This window comes from Ambystoma mexicanum, chromosome 8, assembly GCF_040938575.1.
Source record: "Ambystoma mexicanum isolate Mex_15411 chromosome 8, UKY_AmexF1_1, whole genome shotgun sequence".
Taxonomy (NCBI): Eukaryota; Metazoa; Chordata; class Amphibia; order Caudata; family Ambystomatidae; genus Ambystoma; species Ambystoma mexicanum.
This window is the reverse complement of record NC_090929.1, coordinates 479,281,997-479,301,102: the sequence shown is the minus strand read 5'-3', so window position 1 is coordinate 479,301,102 and position 19,106 is coordinate 479,281,997. Positions and strand designations below refer to the sequence as shown.

Below are 19,106 nucleotides of genomic sequence, written 5' to 3'. Positions count from 1 at the left end.
TTAACCAGTAGCAATGGAGGACTAGAACTCCCCCCCCCCCCCCCCCCCGCCCTTCACTCCCCTCTTTAAATCCCCTAACAAGCAAGGGCGAAACCCACGCCCCCATTTTTGTGTCTAAAGTATTTATGGTGTAACGTGTACCGCTATGGAAATCCCTTCGCCCCATGCGGCGCGGGCTATTGTCATTTGAAAGCTGGCTTATTCAGCCTGTATTTCTCCACCAGAACAGCTAGAGAGCAGTGCAGGGAGCAAAAAAAAAAAAATAACACAGAAAAAAGGAGAGCCATTCCCACAGCCCAGTGCGTTCAGGAGCACTGAAATCTCCCTTCCTGTTTTGAGAGGCACTGGGAACTGTACATGCGATATTGTGAAACCCTATTGAGTGACTGGCACTGGACGGAAACGAGCTCTGGCCGCTTTCATTTTTTTCCATTTTCCCGTGTTTTCTGGGGAATTCTTTTCCCTAGCCTGGCTTATGAAAGAAGGGGCTTTTCTTTTTGTCCCCTTTCTCGCCTGCCTCTCCTCCTCCCCCCGTCCCCTCTCCCATGGCGGAGACAAAAATCATTTACCACATAGACGAAGAAGAGACCCCGTATCTGGTGAAGCTGCCCGTCTCCCCTGAAAAAGTCACTCTGTCGGATTTTAAAAATGTCCTCAGCAACCGCCCTGTGCAGAGCTACAAATTCTTCTTCAAATCCATGGACCAGGATTTCGGGTGAGCGTTGCACTTGCTTTTTATGGGTCTGCCTGTGCTCGCCTTTGTGCTATATAAGGAACCCATTGGGGGTGGGGGCTCGGGAGGGTGCTTTCGGAGGGTGCGAGGGTTTTTCCATACGTATATGCATTTCCTAGGGAGTGCGAACTGGGGGCTGGGGGTCATATGTCTGCTTGTTTGGAGCCAGGAACCGACTGGGTGACTGCCGCTGAACACCTGCTATGCCTAAAATGGTTTCACTTTTAAAATGCATAACAATGTACATATTACATGCATTGTTTTTATGTTGTGTGTTTTAGAGGGGCATTGTGGTATTATTATTTTTAATGCATGCACGCGCGCTATGTCTGTAGAGGTGGTACTGAAAGTAAACAGGGGTTCTCTTTATAGTTATTAATGCTCCCATATTTGGCAATTCCCGGTGTAGGCAATTGGATGGCATGTGTGTATACCATTAGATGGCCTGAAATTAAGCCTTACATGAGGTTGGCTGCGATTCGCCCGCACCTGTGCCAGTGAAGCGCTGCGAGGCACGCTATTTTTTATGTTCGGCGTTTAAAGTGTATGCGGTGCATTATATGGCACGACATAAGGAATAGAATCGCGTACGATTGGGAGACAGGGCACCCATCGCCTGTCACGAGTTGTTAAAACATATTGCACTTGCATGCATTAATTGTTTGCATAGCCTGTTTTATGACATTTTTGTCTGGGGGGGTGACATTTGTGGTCTTAAAAATATTAAATTCGGCGAAGTGGTAAGGCGGAAAAAGATTATAGCCTGCCCTAAAATACAAAAACTGGGACCTGCCCCCTCTTAGTTTCCCTCCCACTTCAGGCGAAACAGCTGTCAAACAGAAGGGGGGTGTGGGGGGAGTCTTTTGTTGTATGTGCATAGCATATTCTCGACACTGCTGGCAGTGAGGCACGGGGGACTGGTAAACGGTGCTGCATGTTTGCTTTAAAACAACACCTACATATCAGGGAATGGAGAGTACCCCCACCAGGTGTCTCATGCCGGGTACCAGTGTCATTTTCCCTTACCTTTGTGGGTTCATAATTTATAAACCACCTAAACTTTCTATTGGCTCCCAATGTATTTCACATTTCGTTATGAGAAGGTTCTAGATGTTTGAGCAGCTTTTGCGTGCGTGTAATATTGTATTGGCGTGTCTTTTTTGTCAAAAGTGCACGTTCCGGCTACTCGGAAAGGGGTCTGTGGCTGCCTGTGACGGCAAGTGGCCGATTTCCGGCGGTGTCACCGCTTCCTTTTCCACTTCCTGACAAGCCTCCTCCTCCCACTTACACCGTGTGCTGTCATATTCCATTAGCCAAAAAAACAGCAAAAGGGAAAATATGGCCAGAAGGACGTTCATTTTCCTTCCGGAGGCCATTGTTTTTCTTTTTATGGCACTCTGAGAGTCTGGGGTGTTCAGTAGGTGGATTTTTAGCCCCACAAATAGACAATCATCGTCTCAGCTCGTATGCATGTATTTAATCGTTCGTGGTTTTCTACTACTGCAATAATTGTACCGTGGGTGGGTTTCATTTTATAGGTGTCGCTCATTGTACGTTTGCCTATGAAATGCAAAGATCAGTAAAATCAGATTTGATTTTTGCCCCGCGAGATGGATTTTTATATTCATGCTTTTTTGTTATTTTGGAGACACCCTTTAGGTGCTGCTGTCGTTAGCTCCTCCCCTTTCCAATATCAGACGAGCGGCTGTTTTGTTGTTAATGTTTTCAGCGGGTGCCGCCGGTTGAAGTGGGGTGGGTAGTGGCCTGGCCGGTAGCAAGCGCCCGTGGCGTTGTTTGACCCGGGAATACAGCACCGGATGCTGTGCCTACGGATCAGGCCCCGGATCAGCTGGAGCCGCTGAGACAAACAAACATGGAGGCGGCCGAGGGAGGGGCGGGGGCAGGGAGGAGGCAGCTGTCAGGGCGGCAGTACGGGACAAATCCAGAGACGCGTGGCCCAGCCGAGCACCTGCACCCAGAGCTTTAGGGGTCAGTGTTGTGTACATTTTGCGGTCGACCCTAAACCACTAACTCCGAGGGTTTGAAATGGAGCGTTTTGATCAAAACTTTCTATGACATTTCGAGATCCAAATGGACTTTTGTGGTCAGCATTATGTTATACTGGAACTGGGATCTATACCACTGACTGCTACAATGTGTGTGGTCTCCAGGCACCATGGCGGATCCTAAAGAGAGGGGACAGGAGGAATAGGGACAGCATGGGTGAACATTATTAGAAGCCAAATGCACAGAGACATTTACTCTATTACTCTTTGCGTACATGCCAACATTTGGTCACAGCTGGGAGGGAGATTTTGTAACAGAAATCGTGAACATTGAATTTGCCCATTGGAATGAATTGGGGATACACATATTTAAGAGGGGGAAAGTAAAAAATCAGCAACATTTTTGATGGAAAAAATTGTGCGTTTCCCACCCAAATAAGGAGGGTTGGCATGTATGTGTTTGCTTTAAAAAGTGCCTCGTGAGTCACGGTACCCAGACAATTTACCGAAGCAAATTTCAGAGTGGTACATTTCAGTGCAACCATAATACAGAAAAATACAGAAAATATTAAATATATATATATAGGGAAGTGGGGTAAGGGGTTAAATGGGTCATGATGGGGTTTGGGTCGGGTTATAAGGATAGAAAAACTGGAGGTTTGGGTGGGCACCCCAAATAAAAAGAAAATTCAGTATTTTTTCTGTATTTTGGCTGCAGTGAAATGTACCACCCTGAAATTTGCTTCCGTAATATCACATATAACCACCTCGACATGCATAAACTACCCATGCTCCCAAATGAGCTTAAAGATGGAGAGAACATATTGAAGCATATGGGTCAGTTTTAAAAAGTTCCTTATGCTAGGAATCAAACAGGGCATGTTCTCAAAGTGATGTGAGGGGACTACAGGTCACAGCATAGCCATAGCTCTCAACTCACACGCTTTTGACGGGTGTCAACCGCCTTGTAAAGGGCTGACTCACCCGCCAAGCCTCCTGCACGCCCATTCATTCAAATGGGCGTCTCCCCCGCCAAAAATAAAATTGGGTGATTTCACCCACCTTTGTGACACAAATGGTTGAGAGCTATGGCATAGCCTGCAAACATGTATCAGTATCTCACCAGGTAATGAAGCTGAGCAGAGCAGTTAAGTGTTTGGCTTCTTCTTTGGGGGTGTCTGTTTATAAGGGCATGGCATGATTCTGTCCTCTGCCCTATGTTTGTAGCTGCAGCCTGCTAGTGATACTTTAAACACCCTCTGTTCCCACAGGTGAGAGATTTGACAACATTGTGCTGCATTGCCACTTTCCCATGGGTTGCCCGGGGAAGAGCGTAATTGCATTGTGCTGGCTTCTGCCTGAGAATTCCTCAATTGTGAAGGGCTTCAGGCCCTCTGCTCATGCCCCCCCATGCAATGGCTGTCTCCACCACCGCCTGGAAAATTTAGGTCCAAACCAGGGGAGGCTGGGGTTTAAACTGGAACCATTAGGTCTGAACCAGCGACCTTCATGTCTACAAGGTGGATGTTTAGGTTTTAACTAGGGAGCCTTAGGTATGAACTACTAGTTTTGGGGGATTTGAAGCAGGGATTTTTTCGTTCTAAGCCTGTCAATTTAGTTATAAATTAAGTGCCGGCTGGGTCTTAGCTGGGTACTTACAGGGAATTGGGGGAAATGATCTCAACCAGGGCTTAACTGTGCTTATTTAGGGGTACACATTTAGGGCACTTGCCTCACAATAGGTTTCAAACCAATGGCTTTTTCGCACTGAATTAGATTAATTCACGTCTAAGTCAGACTCCTTAGTATTGAATCCAGGCACATTTTTGTGTCTACATCAAGGACCTTCGATTGGCAAACCAGGGGCACTTGGTCTAATCCTCAAATCTCCAGGGTCTAAACCATTGTACTTTGGATCATTTGGGTTTAAACCAGTTTGTTTTAGTTATAGACGAGACATTTGGATCTAAACCATGGCTTTCCGGGTCTAGGCAAGAGCTATTTGGGGTGTAATCTCAGAAACCTTTAATGTGTGAAACTTTGATCCTTAACAATGGATATTTGGGTCTAATCCAGATCATTGGTTCTCTAAACTATAATACGGGAGGTCTAAACCAGGGACTCTTGATCTACTCCATCATGAGTGTATAAGTCTTAATTGTGTTTCTGTGGGGAGGATGTTTGGGGTAAAAAACAGCATCCCTGCGATATAATCCACTTAAAAGCACGCTGCATTGCCCGCCTACCATGGCATAGGGCTGGAATGCACCCCAAAGAAAATCACACCCTACAATCCAGCAAGACTAGTATGGTCCTGCAACACAACACTTGTGCCAAAGCCTCACTTTTAAAGGAAATGCCAAGGAGTCATATTGTTCACAATAATGACCAACAGGCTTTGAAACTCGATGCCCAAATTAATGTGTATGCTGCAAGACCCACCTTACTATCTAGGCAGCATTGAAGACCTGTCTCGTCTCCAGACCTTAGAAAGTATGAATCTCTAGATAATTACCCTGATCATCCCATTCAAAGTCAGCCTAAAACCCGTACCTGGGATCCTTCCAAATCATGCTGGAAATAATATGATTCCTGAGCAGGCAAACACGCACACAGGTAGAGACCAAACAGGTCAGGAAACAAACAGCGACAAATAGCTGTGAGTCTAATAAAATAACCAGGCAGCTGAAACTTTAAGGGCCAGACAACAATAAACCAAAACTGCAAAACAGATGGACATCTGCTCACACACAGGCCTATCAATATATCTGATATATGGCTCCTCCCAAAACCATTAATAATCACCAACTAACCTTCCAGACTCTGACGCTGACACTACATCTCTCCACAAAGCATAACATGTAAACACTCAATACCAAACAACATGATTACTACCTCAGCACTCCACCTACATACATCAACCTGACTTGGGCACCAGATATACGCTGCATAGCCCTCTCACACATTCCACACACCCATACTACCTAAAGACACACTAGCAAACACCCATAGTCATTACCTAAAAAGCACATGATTTGCATGGACCAGACTGGGTCACCACACAAACTCATTCTTCAACCGAACATTCTCAGCCCAGGATCACTTAGGAAACATCTTGTAAGACAATGAATCCCTAAAACAGATCGAGAAGCTTACCTGCAGAAAGTGACATGTTTCTTTTAATCTGCATGCATCAGCACTGCAGCAAGAGCCACCTTGTTTTGCATCCTATAATTTTACTAACTTGCCAACCAAACCAACTCTAGCCAGCCCATCTCTTGCAGGTTCCAAAGCACCAAGAGATCAGGCATTGGCAGAATTCGTGCAATATTACGTTCAATAACAATATAATATAAACCATAGTCCCTTAGTGTGACACCAGGCAATGTGTTTGTCCAATCCTTGGAGTTACAGGCCTAAACCATGGACCCCCACACCTAAAACAAGATCTTATATCCTTGGTGAAACAGCAACCTTTTGTTGTAATCAGCTGATATTTGGGTGTTAACCATGAACTATATTGTTTAATTCAGAGAAATGTATGGTGTAAAGGAGGCACAATAGGAGTATAAAACAGGGTAATTGTGGGTCTATATCAAGAGACTTAATTAGCTAACGTTTAGTCTATAGTATGGTGCTTTGGTCTAAACCAGGAATCGTGTGACCTAAGAAGGAGACTTATTTTTTAAACCACGGTCCCTGGGTATGAGCCAAAGGTTATTTTGTTATAAATGAGGGATCTTTTGGATCCAAACCAAGGACAATTGGGTGTTAACCAGGTTCATTACTTATCTAATTTGGTGCAACATCGGTCAAAATCAGTGGTCTTTAGATCTAAGTGTGATATTTTGTTTTAAATCTAGTGGCCTGCCCTGGTGACCAGGGCATGCACCTTTGAGGTCTACATCATACTTCTTTGGAGTGCAAGGCGTGGATATTCAGTCTAAATTGGGGACATTTTGTGCATCTGGTTTAAATAACATTGGAAAGTTGTATCTAAAAGTAGGGATTATCACAACATACAGACACATGCAATCTTCCTTTGATAGTTTTATAATTGGATCCATACCATGAGGTGTTCATAGTTTCCCTTTCCATAACTTACAGAACATATGGCAGTTTGCACTCAATGTAATTATATGTTACGATATTTTGCGTGGGATTTGTATTACACACCTCTTCTATTTACACAACCCTGTGGGACTGACAATTGTCTTGCGTTGTTGCCGAATTCCTTAACTGTGGTACACTGTCATGATATATAGATGATGGTTCATGAGAGGACAGGTATACAACCCAGCATCCCTCTCCATCACCTTCCAGTATTTTTCTTGAGGTGGCCCTGGCAGGTGGCCAAAGACCTAAAGGCCATCCTCCTCACCTTCAATCCTGGTTTGATGACTTGACGTGTATATGTGTGTGAGTTCTGACTGGTGGCGTAACTGTGGGGAATCTCAGCTCCTCGAAATAGCGCGCTGGTCTTTTTCAGTGAGGCTTAGTACGAGGGGAATGATCAGGTAACCTGTGGAGCTAATTAATTGCACAATAAGTGCCATTAAGATATTACAGAATGGATCATTTTTATTATTTGCATATGGACATTTATTTATTTATTTATTTATTAGAATTTCTTCAGTGCGGACCCTACCCAAAGAGTCTCGGAGTACCTTACAAGGTTCAAAGGACGAAGAGTTGGGTGGTAAAACAGAAGTTATAAAATGTTTTCAGGGTAGGATAAAAGGATTAGGATATGCAACTGGTAGCAGTGGTGATGGAGGGACCAGGTTATGTGTGTGGGGAAACAGGTAAGTTTTGAGGCAAGATAAGAGGCAGGGTTGTTTTTGTGTGCATGTTAGTTTGCAGAGTGGAATGTGTCGGAGATGTTGTGTTTGTGTGGGTGATGGGATTGAGTTGGTTGTGAAGGTAAGATGGGGTTTTGTGGTGGATGGCTTTGAAAACAATGTTGTTTCGTTTAAAGGTAATTCTTTGGGTTATGAAGAGACAGTATGGCTGGGACGGAAGCTGGGGTCATGCACAAATCTTTGGGTAAGAAGAGGATGAGTCTAGCAGATGTGTTTTGCATGGCTTCCAGTAAGGGGCCAAGCGAGGAGAGCACCGCTGCAGTCCAGCCTGGAGGGAACTATTGCTTTGACTGTGATGGGGGAGTAATCAGGAGGAAGGATATGTCTGAGCCTATGTAGATTGCATGTTTTGTTGACAGCAGCTATTTGGTGTGTGAAGGAAAGGTCGGGGTCGATGCTAAAGCCCATTGATTTTACAAATGTGATGAGGGATATGTGTGGATTGTGTGTGGCAAGTTCGTTGATCTAAGGGGTGAGTTCGGGTTTGTGTCTGCAGGGCAGCTGAGGAGGTATTCCATTTTGAAAGGGGTGTGCTCGAAGAAGTTGGTGGCCGCCAGGTGGTGATGGAGGAGAGACAGCTTTTAACAATATGGAGTTGTGAGGGGGATGAGATCTAGAAGTATATTGTGTGTCATCTGCCTATTGATAAAAATGGATATTGTGTTTGCTAAGGGTCACCCCAAAGGATTCAACATAAAGGTTGAAGAGGAGTGGTGACAGGGAGGTGCCTTGCTGGGCCCGTACTTGACCAGGGTGGGGTCAGATCGAAAGGGGGCATGGAGACAAAGTGTGTCCTGTCAGTATGGAAGGAGGTGACGCAGTCAAGGATGGTGCTTGAGAGTTTCATCTTGTGGGATGGGATGGTGAGTAGAATGGTGTAGTCAGTGGCGTCGAAGACTGCAGAGAGGTCAAAGAGTACAAGTTGTGATGTGTGTCCTTTGTGATGTTGTAGAAGTCTTCGAGGATGTCAAGTGCAGTAGTCTCAGTGTTGTGTCCAGGTCGAAAGCCAGATGGGAAGTGGTGAGTAGGTTATTTGTGGTGATGTATTGAAGTTAGGTAGTGACAAAGCATTCCATGATTCTGTTGAGGTATGGCAGGATAGGGATGCGGCGGTCATTTTCATGGGGTATAGGGTTGAAAGATGTCACCATGAGATTGGTCCAGTTAGGAGTGTAGATGGATAGTACCATGTGAGAGACAGGAGTTGATGGTGAGCCAAAGGGGAGTGCGGGTGGTGATGCAATTGGATGTGACTTGAGGTGGGCATGGGTCATCCTGGAAGTGTGCATGTTTTGTTTTGGTAGAAAGTCATGAGGGTGTCTGTGGCAATTGGATGGAAGGTGTGCCATGTGATGGAATGTTTGGGAGCGAGGAGTGGGAGAGCAGAGAGGAGGGCTTGCCTGATGTTTTGTATTTTAGATTTGAAATAGTCCATAGGGGAGTTGCATACTTCAGTGGATGTGGGTGTGCAAAGTGTGGATTGTGGTTTGGAGAGGGATTTGACAATGGTGAATAGTTTCTGTGTACTATTGTCGATTGGCATTGACATAACATTGCATGTAAAATAGCACACCAAATTGGCATGGTGTGACTGATTTTCTATCTCAGTCCATGTGGTAGGATGGCTTTTTGGGGGGTTGGAGGAATGATTAAACAGCTGCCTTAAAATATATTGTCATTATTTTACACAGACAGATTTTACTTCAGACCTGAATTAAAACAGTTTTAGAAAAAGACACATTTTGAACAGTTCATTTGCTTTAACAACATTTCATGCATGCTGCAAGAATACTTAAATTCAGCAACATATTTATGATGTAGTGCAATTAAAACAGCATCTTAGGGTAATTTTAACAAGTCATATCACATCTTATATCATGATAAGTTGCCAACTGAACAGTATCAGGCCAAATAAAAGTTACTATTCAACCATACCTCCTTGTCTATAGTAGTAGCTGTTGTAGTATATGCAGCCTTATAATGAGACGAGAAAAGAATGCCTCAGTGATCCATCCAAGCTGGCAGCAGCCTGACTGCCTCACTGTTTTGCTTGTGCCGTCAATCAGCCTCATTATGAGTTTGGCAGTGTGGTAAAAAGGGTGGTAATGCAGTGGTAACCACCTATGGACTCCAATTAATGGGGACTAAAACTGCCTACCACCACTTGTAAACCGGTGCTAATACTGTCAGTGGTAATACCGCCTGACCAAGTGGTGGTAACAGTAACACCAGTTTGTGGTATCTCACGGATATAACCGCCAAGATACCACCAAACTCGTCATGAGTCTGAAAGCGCCATGCCGTTACCAGCCGAGATAGCCATCAGTGTTTGTTTTATCGCCATTAGCGCCCTATTTACTTTTGGTAAGCAGGTCCATGCTGTGGGCACAAACCTGTTTACAAAGAAACATATAATACAAAAAAAGATGTCCACATCAAAAAAGAAAAGGGAGTTCTTTCCCATTTTTATGGTGGCAATGGTGCAAGGGAGTAGGCATGTCTAAGAGGGGCGTTAAAAGAGGGACATCAGCTTGCTAACTCGCTGGCACCTACACCACAGCACTCATTTCTCAACAGCAGTTTGTAAATAACAATATGTGATTGAAGGGGTGTGGCAGTGGAATTGTGACTTTTCCCTTCAGTCATACATTGCCATTGACACTTTTGCGAGCTTTCTGCCACCTTTGAGCAAAAGAATTCCAGACAGGTCGCCTTTCGCGAATGGCAGTCTGTCAGAAATAGCGCATGCCCGAATTAGCCCTTTTATTCAAGCCCCGGAAGCACCAGAGAGCCGACAAGGTAAGGAGCAAGCAGCGTGTGCCGGAGAAGGCTTGGTTACTATGCAGCGGAAAGGGGGACTGGGATACGAGCAGTGTTGCAGGAGGGCAATGATCAGGCCTTTGTGGGAGTCAGAAGTTGTGGGGGTCCCCTGCACAATAGAAGGTGAGGTCTGTAAAGAACTCATGGTAGCAACAGTAAAGACAGACACAAGTGATCGCAGTTCATCAAGGGTGTTTATATAGCTGTATAATGGGTGAGATAAATGCCTAATCTAAATCTAATATGGGGAGCAAGTTACAACCATCAAATAATAATAATAAGGCAGTCCTAGTGGCGTCTTGTCAAATAAAAAGGGCCTATACTAAAAAACTATTGCCACTACTAAATTACAAAACAAGTGTGGGATAACGTTAACCAGAAAAGAAAGAAGTGTTCACAAAATGATAAGTCAGGATGGTATGGCTGCGTCTCCCTTCCCTACGTATGAAGCACGGGACAAGGCGGGACTCTCGGGCACAGCAAACTCCTTGGCCTCGTCAGCATGAGGTTCACAGTTCAAGTTCAACACTATCAAAAGCTTCCAAGGCTAAATCTTTTTCCTGAAAAAGTCTCTTGCCGTAGAAGGCTTTCTGATTCAAAGTAACAAACTAACAAAATGTTCCTTCGGTAGTCTTGTACCTTGGGCGATTGCTCTTTGCCCCTTGGATCTCCCTCTGCCGGACTCGGATCCTCCTTGCAAAAATGGGCCTCCCTCCATCGGGTTCACTATGACCTTCTTTAACACAGTTCATGTTTTAATAATTTTCATCAGAAAGCAGGGTTTGCGTTTTCCTAGCTTTCTTTCGGCATCCCTCTCTCCGGCTCACACTTGCCTTATTCTATAGTACACAATCCTATTGGAAAGCAGGGTTCCCTTGCCCTAGCTTTCTTCTGGGAACGGGTCATAGACTTTCAATTGTACAAGGGATATGACGTGACCCTTGTAGGACCACTTTGATGCCTCACGCCTTCTGGTTCTTGTAGTTTCAAAAAACAGGTCCCGGTCAGAGTCTTTTGAATGAGCGCCCACGTGGTGCTGGACCCCTCTGCACCTTGATCTCAACAGGGCTTTCTTTAAAGTTCAAACACATGCACATATGCTTTCTCTTTCCAATTCCTTGTGTTCAAAATGATGCTACTTGCAACCTTGGGCTCAACACAGTTCGGCTTACTATCAGCTTCCTCCGACTCATCGGCTGTGCTGAACCCGTTGGCTTCTTTGTTCTCTGGAGTCAAGGATAGTACCACAGTAGCCAGCTTGCCTCTCTGCCTGCATAATCAAAGCGGGAGGCCCCCGTGTACCATTGACATCTGCTGCTCCTCACACCAGCTGTAATACCCAGTTTTATGCTTTCCCTTTCAGAGGCTTCGGGGGTCTGAGTTGAAAAGGGCAAGGGCAACCTCTTCGTTTTCCTTCCAGGTCTCACTGCCTTTGTTAGAATTTTTAACTGCAGGTTTGGTGTAGCTGTCTCCTCGTGCAATCGGCCTTGCTCGAAGTGTGCTTTCATGCTCTGCCTTTTATCCCTGTGGGGAAGGTAAAGGGCTGTCAGGCGTGCATGGTTATTGTCAATTGCCTGACTCTGCCTGACCCGTGTGTTGGGACATGTCGTGTAAGCAGCTCTGATGTTAGTCCATTGTCTGTAACAGTGTAAGAAAGTGTTTATGTGGGACAAGGCGGGTATAGCTTCTAAATATCCTTTAGGGTCGGATGAGGAAAAGATGTTACTAGGAAGGGGATACCGCGTCTCAACCGTCAGTGTCCCACTTCCACTCCCCGAAGAAGCTTCGCCCAGGTGACCCCCCCCCCCACTGTTCCACCCCCAGGAACTGGATCCAATAGCGATGACCGTGTCCTGGCCACCTGGACGACAGAACTCTGGGGACTAGTGGGAGAAACACCTTCAGGTTTCTTACACAGTGGAGCAGCGAGGGGCCCTACGTCGAGTTGAGTTGCAAGGGTTCCCTCCACCCCGCAAAGAGGAGGGTTAGAGCGGGAGCAGGCTCACAGAAAGTGATTTCCCTGCAGCACCAAACACAGATCTGGGAAACAGGATCAGAAATGGATCAGATCAGAAATGAACGGCAGGGAAATGACGTGGATCCATTTGGGAGAACCCACAAGGGACTGCATCAATGATATTTGACTGTTCATGCTGTTGCAAAGCTTTGAACAGTTACAAACTGACCTGACCAGGCAGTTAATATTTCTAGGGCTCATGGTGGTTTGCTTCATTTTGAGATTGCTGGCTGCATCCCCAATGTCCGTTGACAGGTCTTGTTTTGTACTGTGATCTTTGTAATGGACGGTATTCACATACAACTTGCATTGTGACTACAGTACAAACCCAGATACAAGGGTCTGCTGCCTTCTGTGGGCCTCTATGCTTGCATTAGAAGCTGTGTAGAAAAAAAGAATTGCTAAAAGCCTTTGACTTGTGTGACGGATTTGGCCGAAATTATGCAGACAATTTTGTACATCTGCGCACCCCCAGACTGGAAAGTTTGACAAACATTCTTTAAAAAATGAAAAAGTTATCAAGAAAACAAAAAAAGGCACTTTTGGCCTAGTCCCCATTAATTTTCCCATAGACAAAAAAGGTCAATTTTTGCTCGACCACACAGCTAAAACGGCAGAACAAATAGTTTTAAACAACTTGGGCACGAAGCATTGACTCGCAAACCTTTTGTGGTTTGGCGTCATTGCGTCCAGTACTTTTTAAATTATTTGACTGAGAAGGGGATGCCCCCTTCTCAAAAATAAATAGCTATATCTGCCAGATACATTGAGTATCCAGGTCTTCAGTTTTTCTTCAATTAAACATTTGCCATCTTTTTTTTTCTCAATGCAAATGATAGCCGCAGTTATACCCCAGTGTATCTGAAAATAAGACTTAGAAAAAGCCATTTGCAGGTCAAAAAACATGCACATGCCATCAGGCTCTAGGTGGGGCAGAGGCAAGAGGACACTGAGTGAAATTTGAGAGTTGGAGGGGGGCTAGGGACCAAGTTTTCAACACAAGGCTCAAACATTTTTCACATACTCTCGGGTATAACCTGGGGTATAACCACAGCTACCCAAGATTTGAACTGAAACTTTGTCACAGAAACAACAAGTGTTGTGGGGGGAATAGGATAGCGCAGGGGAGGCGAGGAGACCGAAAGACATGGCCAGTGGGCTGCTAGTTGTGTATGTTCAAAGGCTGTGCCCACTGGCCATGGCAACTGGGCTGCATACAGTGGGCATGGCCGAAGGCCGAAAACCTTGGCCAGTGGTGCAGAAAAAATGATGGTGTAACAAAAGGTATGGTAGTGTACTAAAATATACAGTGGCCACGGATGAAGGCTGTGCCCACTGGCCAGGGCCAAAGGCCATTGCTAGTGGTCTGGTAGTGTTCTAAAATATACAGTGGCCAAAGGCCATGTCTAGAGGCGTAATAGTGTTTTAAAAGATACAATGGACACGGCCGTGTCCACTAGCAATGGCCGAAAGCCAAGGCCAGTGGCGCAGAAAATAACAAAAGGTCTGGTAGCGTTCCAAAATGTACAGTGGCCCAGACGAAGGCCATCTCAAATATACACTGGCCATGGCCAAAGGCATGGAAAATACAATGGTATAACAAAACATTTGAAATTTAAGGAAAAGACTTTAGTTGCAGGGATGTTAAGGTGAGAACGTAATGCAACAAAACCTCTGAAATTCAGCTAATGCCACCTTAACTTTGTGCCCCCTGTTGCACACCCTATGACCACAATTATGACATCATATATGACATTACTGATGCCATCACTGATTCCATCACTGGTGACATCACTATGACATTATCTATGACCTACACAAAAGTCAATCTATTAAAACAATTGGATACTATTTAAAGATTACTTTTACTTTGTACAGTATGTGTCTTATTTCAATTTTAACATGCTAATCACTTACCAAAGACACACAGAAATAAATATACATCTGCACACATGTTTTCAAGCACATATTGTATTTTAAAAACGTAATTTCTTTTCTAAACATATATACATTTAGAGTAATAATTACTTATTTTTTCAATACCCATGTATGGATATCTTGAAATATATCCTAATACATAGCCTTTTAAAGCACTTCTCATGTCATTAAGAAAATTATGTGTACAGATTTTTCATAAAATAAAACAATTGAATATGTACATATGTTTCTTTTCAAATGTAGTAAATAATTAGAGTTCAAAATGTGTCACTTTCCATTTATTGATGCTAATTTGTTTGTAACTGTATATACATATTATAGTGTACATGTCTTCATTTATTTGGCACAAACAGGAACATTCTAAGCAGTATACTATTTTTACTTTATTGCTATTAAAAGAATGTAAACATATTTGTAAAATATTACAGATTTATAATTCAGATATCATCTTTTACCAAAGCATTACAAAGCAAAGCTTCCCAAGTAGTGATATCATGCATGGGTAGCTGTTTACTGTTTTAAACAATGTACTCATTGTTATGACCTATTCTAAAATAGTACTATCACATATGTAGAAATGTACGGGTTGTCTAAATATGTGGAAATACCAAGAGTGATCTTACGTCAGATGCCATTAGTTATATAATCATCACTGTCATATATGATATTATTTGCATTGTCACCAGTGATGCCATCAGTGATGTCATAGATGATGTCATCAGTGGTGTCACCAGTGATGTCATCATCATTGTGGTCATTGGCTGCACAACAGGGGTGTGAAGTTAAGGTGGCTTCAGCTAAAATGCAGGGGTTTTGCTGCGTCTTAATGTTCCTGCAACTAAAGTGGTTTCCCTGAATACAGAAGTAGGATAGTCCATTTGAGCCAAGTCACACATTCCACACCGCCACCTAGAAGTTATCACTGGAAGTTCACCTCCAGTTCTGAGCTACAACAGCAAGGCATTGTGGGTATGCAAATTAGCCCAAATGCAAGACTTTCACCCTAGAAAATTGTCTTTGCCTTACCGGACAGGGCTATTTTACACATAGCTTAATCAACCCAAGACTGGCATATCTCAAGGCTGCAGGCAATTGCATACTGGTTTCACTCTTATTAGGGCTCATCACTGAAGTATGGTCTGACAGCCTTGTGGTTATAGCATTGGGGCATGTGTAGCAAACACTAGCAAAGTTATGATGGGGCGAAAAAGTCTTGGAAATAAAACCGTTCAAATGTGAAAGTAGATGAAGCCATTTGAGCCAAGTCACAGATAGCAGAAAGAGAAGAGAACAAGGAGATAAGGGGACACACTGTAAAAGCGAAGATTTACAGTGTGAGGTTAGCAAAGAAACTGTAACGCAAGACAGGATTCAAGAGAGAGGTGTGACACTGGGTTAACAAAACCAATCCAAACGCGGAACACTACAGTGGTCCATTGAACGGCGCTGCAAGCTACCTACCTTCCTTTAGTAATCTCTCAAGCTATTTATACATTTTCCGATATTATATTTGAAAATTAATACATGACCAACATTTCCTGGATCAGAACTGCACTCTTCGATTATAATCATAGAACAGGGCTGTACACAGAGGCCACATCTTTATGATCTGAAGGCGTGGCGGGTGGTTCAAAGAACAAGTTCATACCCACGGGCCTTATTAATGCATTACCTACCATCTATTTGCGTTCAACCTTTTTTCTTGACATCAAACAAAGGCTCACAATCTTGGGCATTTTTTCACTGTTTGGCATGCATACCATAGTTACCCTGCAAATCAATATTGATGCTTATGCAAACTTTCAAAAGTTAGGTGCCCTGCTGTTACAGCTGCTAGGAAATGTGAGGTACCACATCATAGCTTTTCTAAATGCATTTTCCTAATATCTGCTAGATGCTCATGTAAATGGCAGAGGCATGCGTTACAAAGCCAATGTAACAGAACATAACATAACAATATAGACAAAATGGTATATTTTTGATAAACCACTGAGATTGCATCTTCATGATGTAGGCCACCCTATGGCCACGTTGCCACTTGAATCTAGGGCACTATTGTCGATAGGAATTAGAGATATTATCTGAGGAAGCACAGGGGACTTTATGCTTTGAGTGGCACGGATCAGAAAAAATACTGCCCAAAAACGTCTGTGAAGGACTGTATTGCTCCCAAGGAGAGCAAGTCGACAAATATTAGTTGTGGAGAGTGCAGCTGTCAGCTGTGCATTGGACCGACGCCTTGTCCCTTTCTCCTCTTCTTTAAGCACTTTGGCGCATCCTAAGTGGTAGGATTAAGCACAGTACAAGAAAACTACAAACCTACATGCATGTTGTTGGGACAATTTATTTTTCCTGTATATGGTGCTGCTGAGATGTTTATTACGCTATTCAGGTAAGCAATGTCTGTAGTATTTTGTGTACCAAAACTAAGCCTCGGTACACTTGTGTGAAGAAAAGCGTTTGAAATAAAGAGGAGATTGAAAAGAAGAGACTTTGTATCTGTCTATATAAGTGAAATTGCAAAAAAATGCATTACCAACCTAGTTTAAAAAGGAATTCAGAATGTTGTACTGCAGTTATTAATTATTCTAAAGATGTCAAATACTGCAGTCGGCTTTTTTCTTTGAAAAAACAATATTCATCATGAAGAAAATCTATGAAAATAAAGAATAAAGATTTTTTTAATTGTGATATTGGTTGCTCGTACTCAACCTTACACAAACATTTGAAGAAATAAAAACAATTACATCATGTGTTATCATGTATAACCAATCCAACAAAATGAAAAAGGTAAAAACTATAAAATAGAATACAATTCCAATTCAATACAAAAAGAACCTAAACTGGTTTGATTTAGCGCACTTACCATTATAAAAAAAGAACAATAAAATCACGGACCTACATCAGGTAATTCACCACCTAATGCGTACCAAACCTGCAAAGAGTATTGAAAAGTTTTTAGGTAGTATTTATTTTATTTCAAAGTATGTGTGCACTGCGAAGCAAATTAGCATGCAAGTGTATAGAGATACAGCACAGCTGCAGATCATCCAAGCCATAATAAGGCATAGATAATGCTTATACGCACAGAGCACCTGCCATAGAGTTTTAGGCTTGTTTCCTGAGCATCTCTTTGCTCTCTGTTAATGGTATTTTAATGTCTTGGTATTTCACGCTGTGTAAGACAATGGCCCTCCAGATCTGGGTAGTTTGCAACAATGCAATTCCAAAAAAGCCCAGACCGCTACAAGGCCACACCTGTAATGGTTTCACACATTCCGAATGCTCAGGTAGCATAAAATAGCTCAGCATCATGCACGCATGACATAACACAACTGAACACATCTCCCATTTTGTTTCCCATGCACCAGTATATTTCTAAGTTTTGAATGAAGTGGGCTACCTGTATTTGGTGCCACGCTAGAATAACATATAATCGGATCAAAAGTATTGCCCATCACCTGAAAAATGCCACTGATTTCCAGGAAATCTTCAAATGTATATGTGACCTTGTGTATAAAGTCGATGGAGTGCATGCTGAAAAGTGTGCACAATTACTAGCAAAACAGTAATTTATCGAGCAAGAGGGTGAACGCTTTGACCAGAAACACTGCACCAATGCTCAATACGTTGAGCATAGTAATCCCATAAAGGGTGCTGAGTAGGTTGGGAATCTCATGGGGGAGGGGGAAGATTCACGTGGGAAAATAGATTGGCAACATCACAGACTAACTACAATTAGCAACGGTAAGGGGGAGCCAGCCAATCAGGTGGCTAGGTACACAGGCTTGAACTTCTGGTGTAAACCCGCCTCCCAAGTGGCCTGAGAGCTAGCTCCCCTACCGCCATCTTCCCCCAACCCCCGCCTGTCCCCTTTTTTATATTTTTGATCCCAACCGCCCCCAATCTTACCTTATTGCGGCTGTGGCGGCACTCGCCGCTGCAGCTACACCTTGCTCCCTGATCAGAATGTACACCACGGAAAGGGAAGAGGGGTTCCGTACAGAGCCCTGCCTTCTCTTTCCATGGCAGCCATGTTGGTAAAGGTTTTTCCTTCCTACAACGGGGCGCTGTGCGCAGCCCCTTGTAGGAATGAAAAACCTTTCTTTTTTAGCACCCCGGCTTGCCGCTTTGTCAACGCCACAATATTATGTATATCAGGTGTCTGCAGCCTGCGACTCTCCAGATTGTTTGGACAGCAACTCCACTGATCCCTTACCATTGACTATGCTGGCTAGGGTTGATGGGAATTGTAGTCCAAACCATCTGGAGAGCCAAAGGTTGTAGACCCCCAGTGTACGTTACATGCATCTCCTCCTCCTTTACAAAGCCGATTATTTAGCAGTACCGTCCAGTCTTTATTCATTTAGATGTTTTCTGTAGTAGCAACGTGTCACCTTATGGGCATTTCAGAGCGCTCTCCGAGACGGTAGTGCACACTGACATGTGCAACAAACAGTCAGCTGCATGCATCACTAGATGTAGTAAGCAGGGCAGGGACCCAATGGAGAGCCTCCTCGAGCGTTCAGATACAATCCTTAGTAACATAGCTAGACAAGGTAAAGGCCACCAGGCTGCCTTTACGCCAAATAACGACCCCCTATAGTCTTTAGCTTTATCTTGGAATGCATGCCTCAGTGAGTGAGTATATTGGACTATGGGGGTCATTACATCCCTGGCGGTAGGGGGTTAACGGGGCCGGTAGAGCTGCCGGCCTCATTAACCCCTTA

The 19,106-nt window shown here is 43.8% G+C and overlaps 1 protein-coding gene across 3 annotated transcripts in view; it reads left to right on the top strand.

The window, feature by feature from the left end:
* The first annotated feature begins 248 nt into the window (after positions 1-248).
* DVL1 (dishevelled segment polarity protein 1) overlaps positions 249-19,106 on the top strand; it is a 940,598-nt gene continuing 921,740 nt past the window's right edge. Inside the window, exon 1 of one of the 3 annotated variants that reach the window (XM_069610111.1) lies at positions 249-715. In XM_069610111.1, the coding sequence (XP_069466212.1) occupies positions 546-715 (170 nt within the window). In that variant the 5' untranslated portion in view covers positions 249-545. The remainder of the gene's footprint in view (positions 716-19,106) is intronic. The other 2 variants (XM_069610109.1, XM_069610108.1) reach the window with 2 other exon arrangements.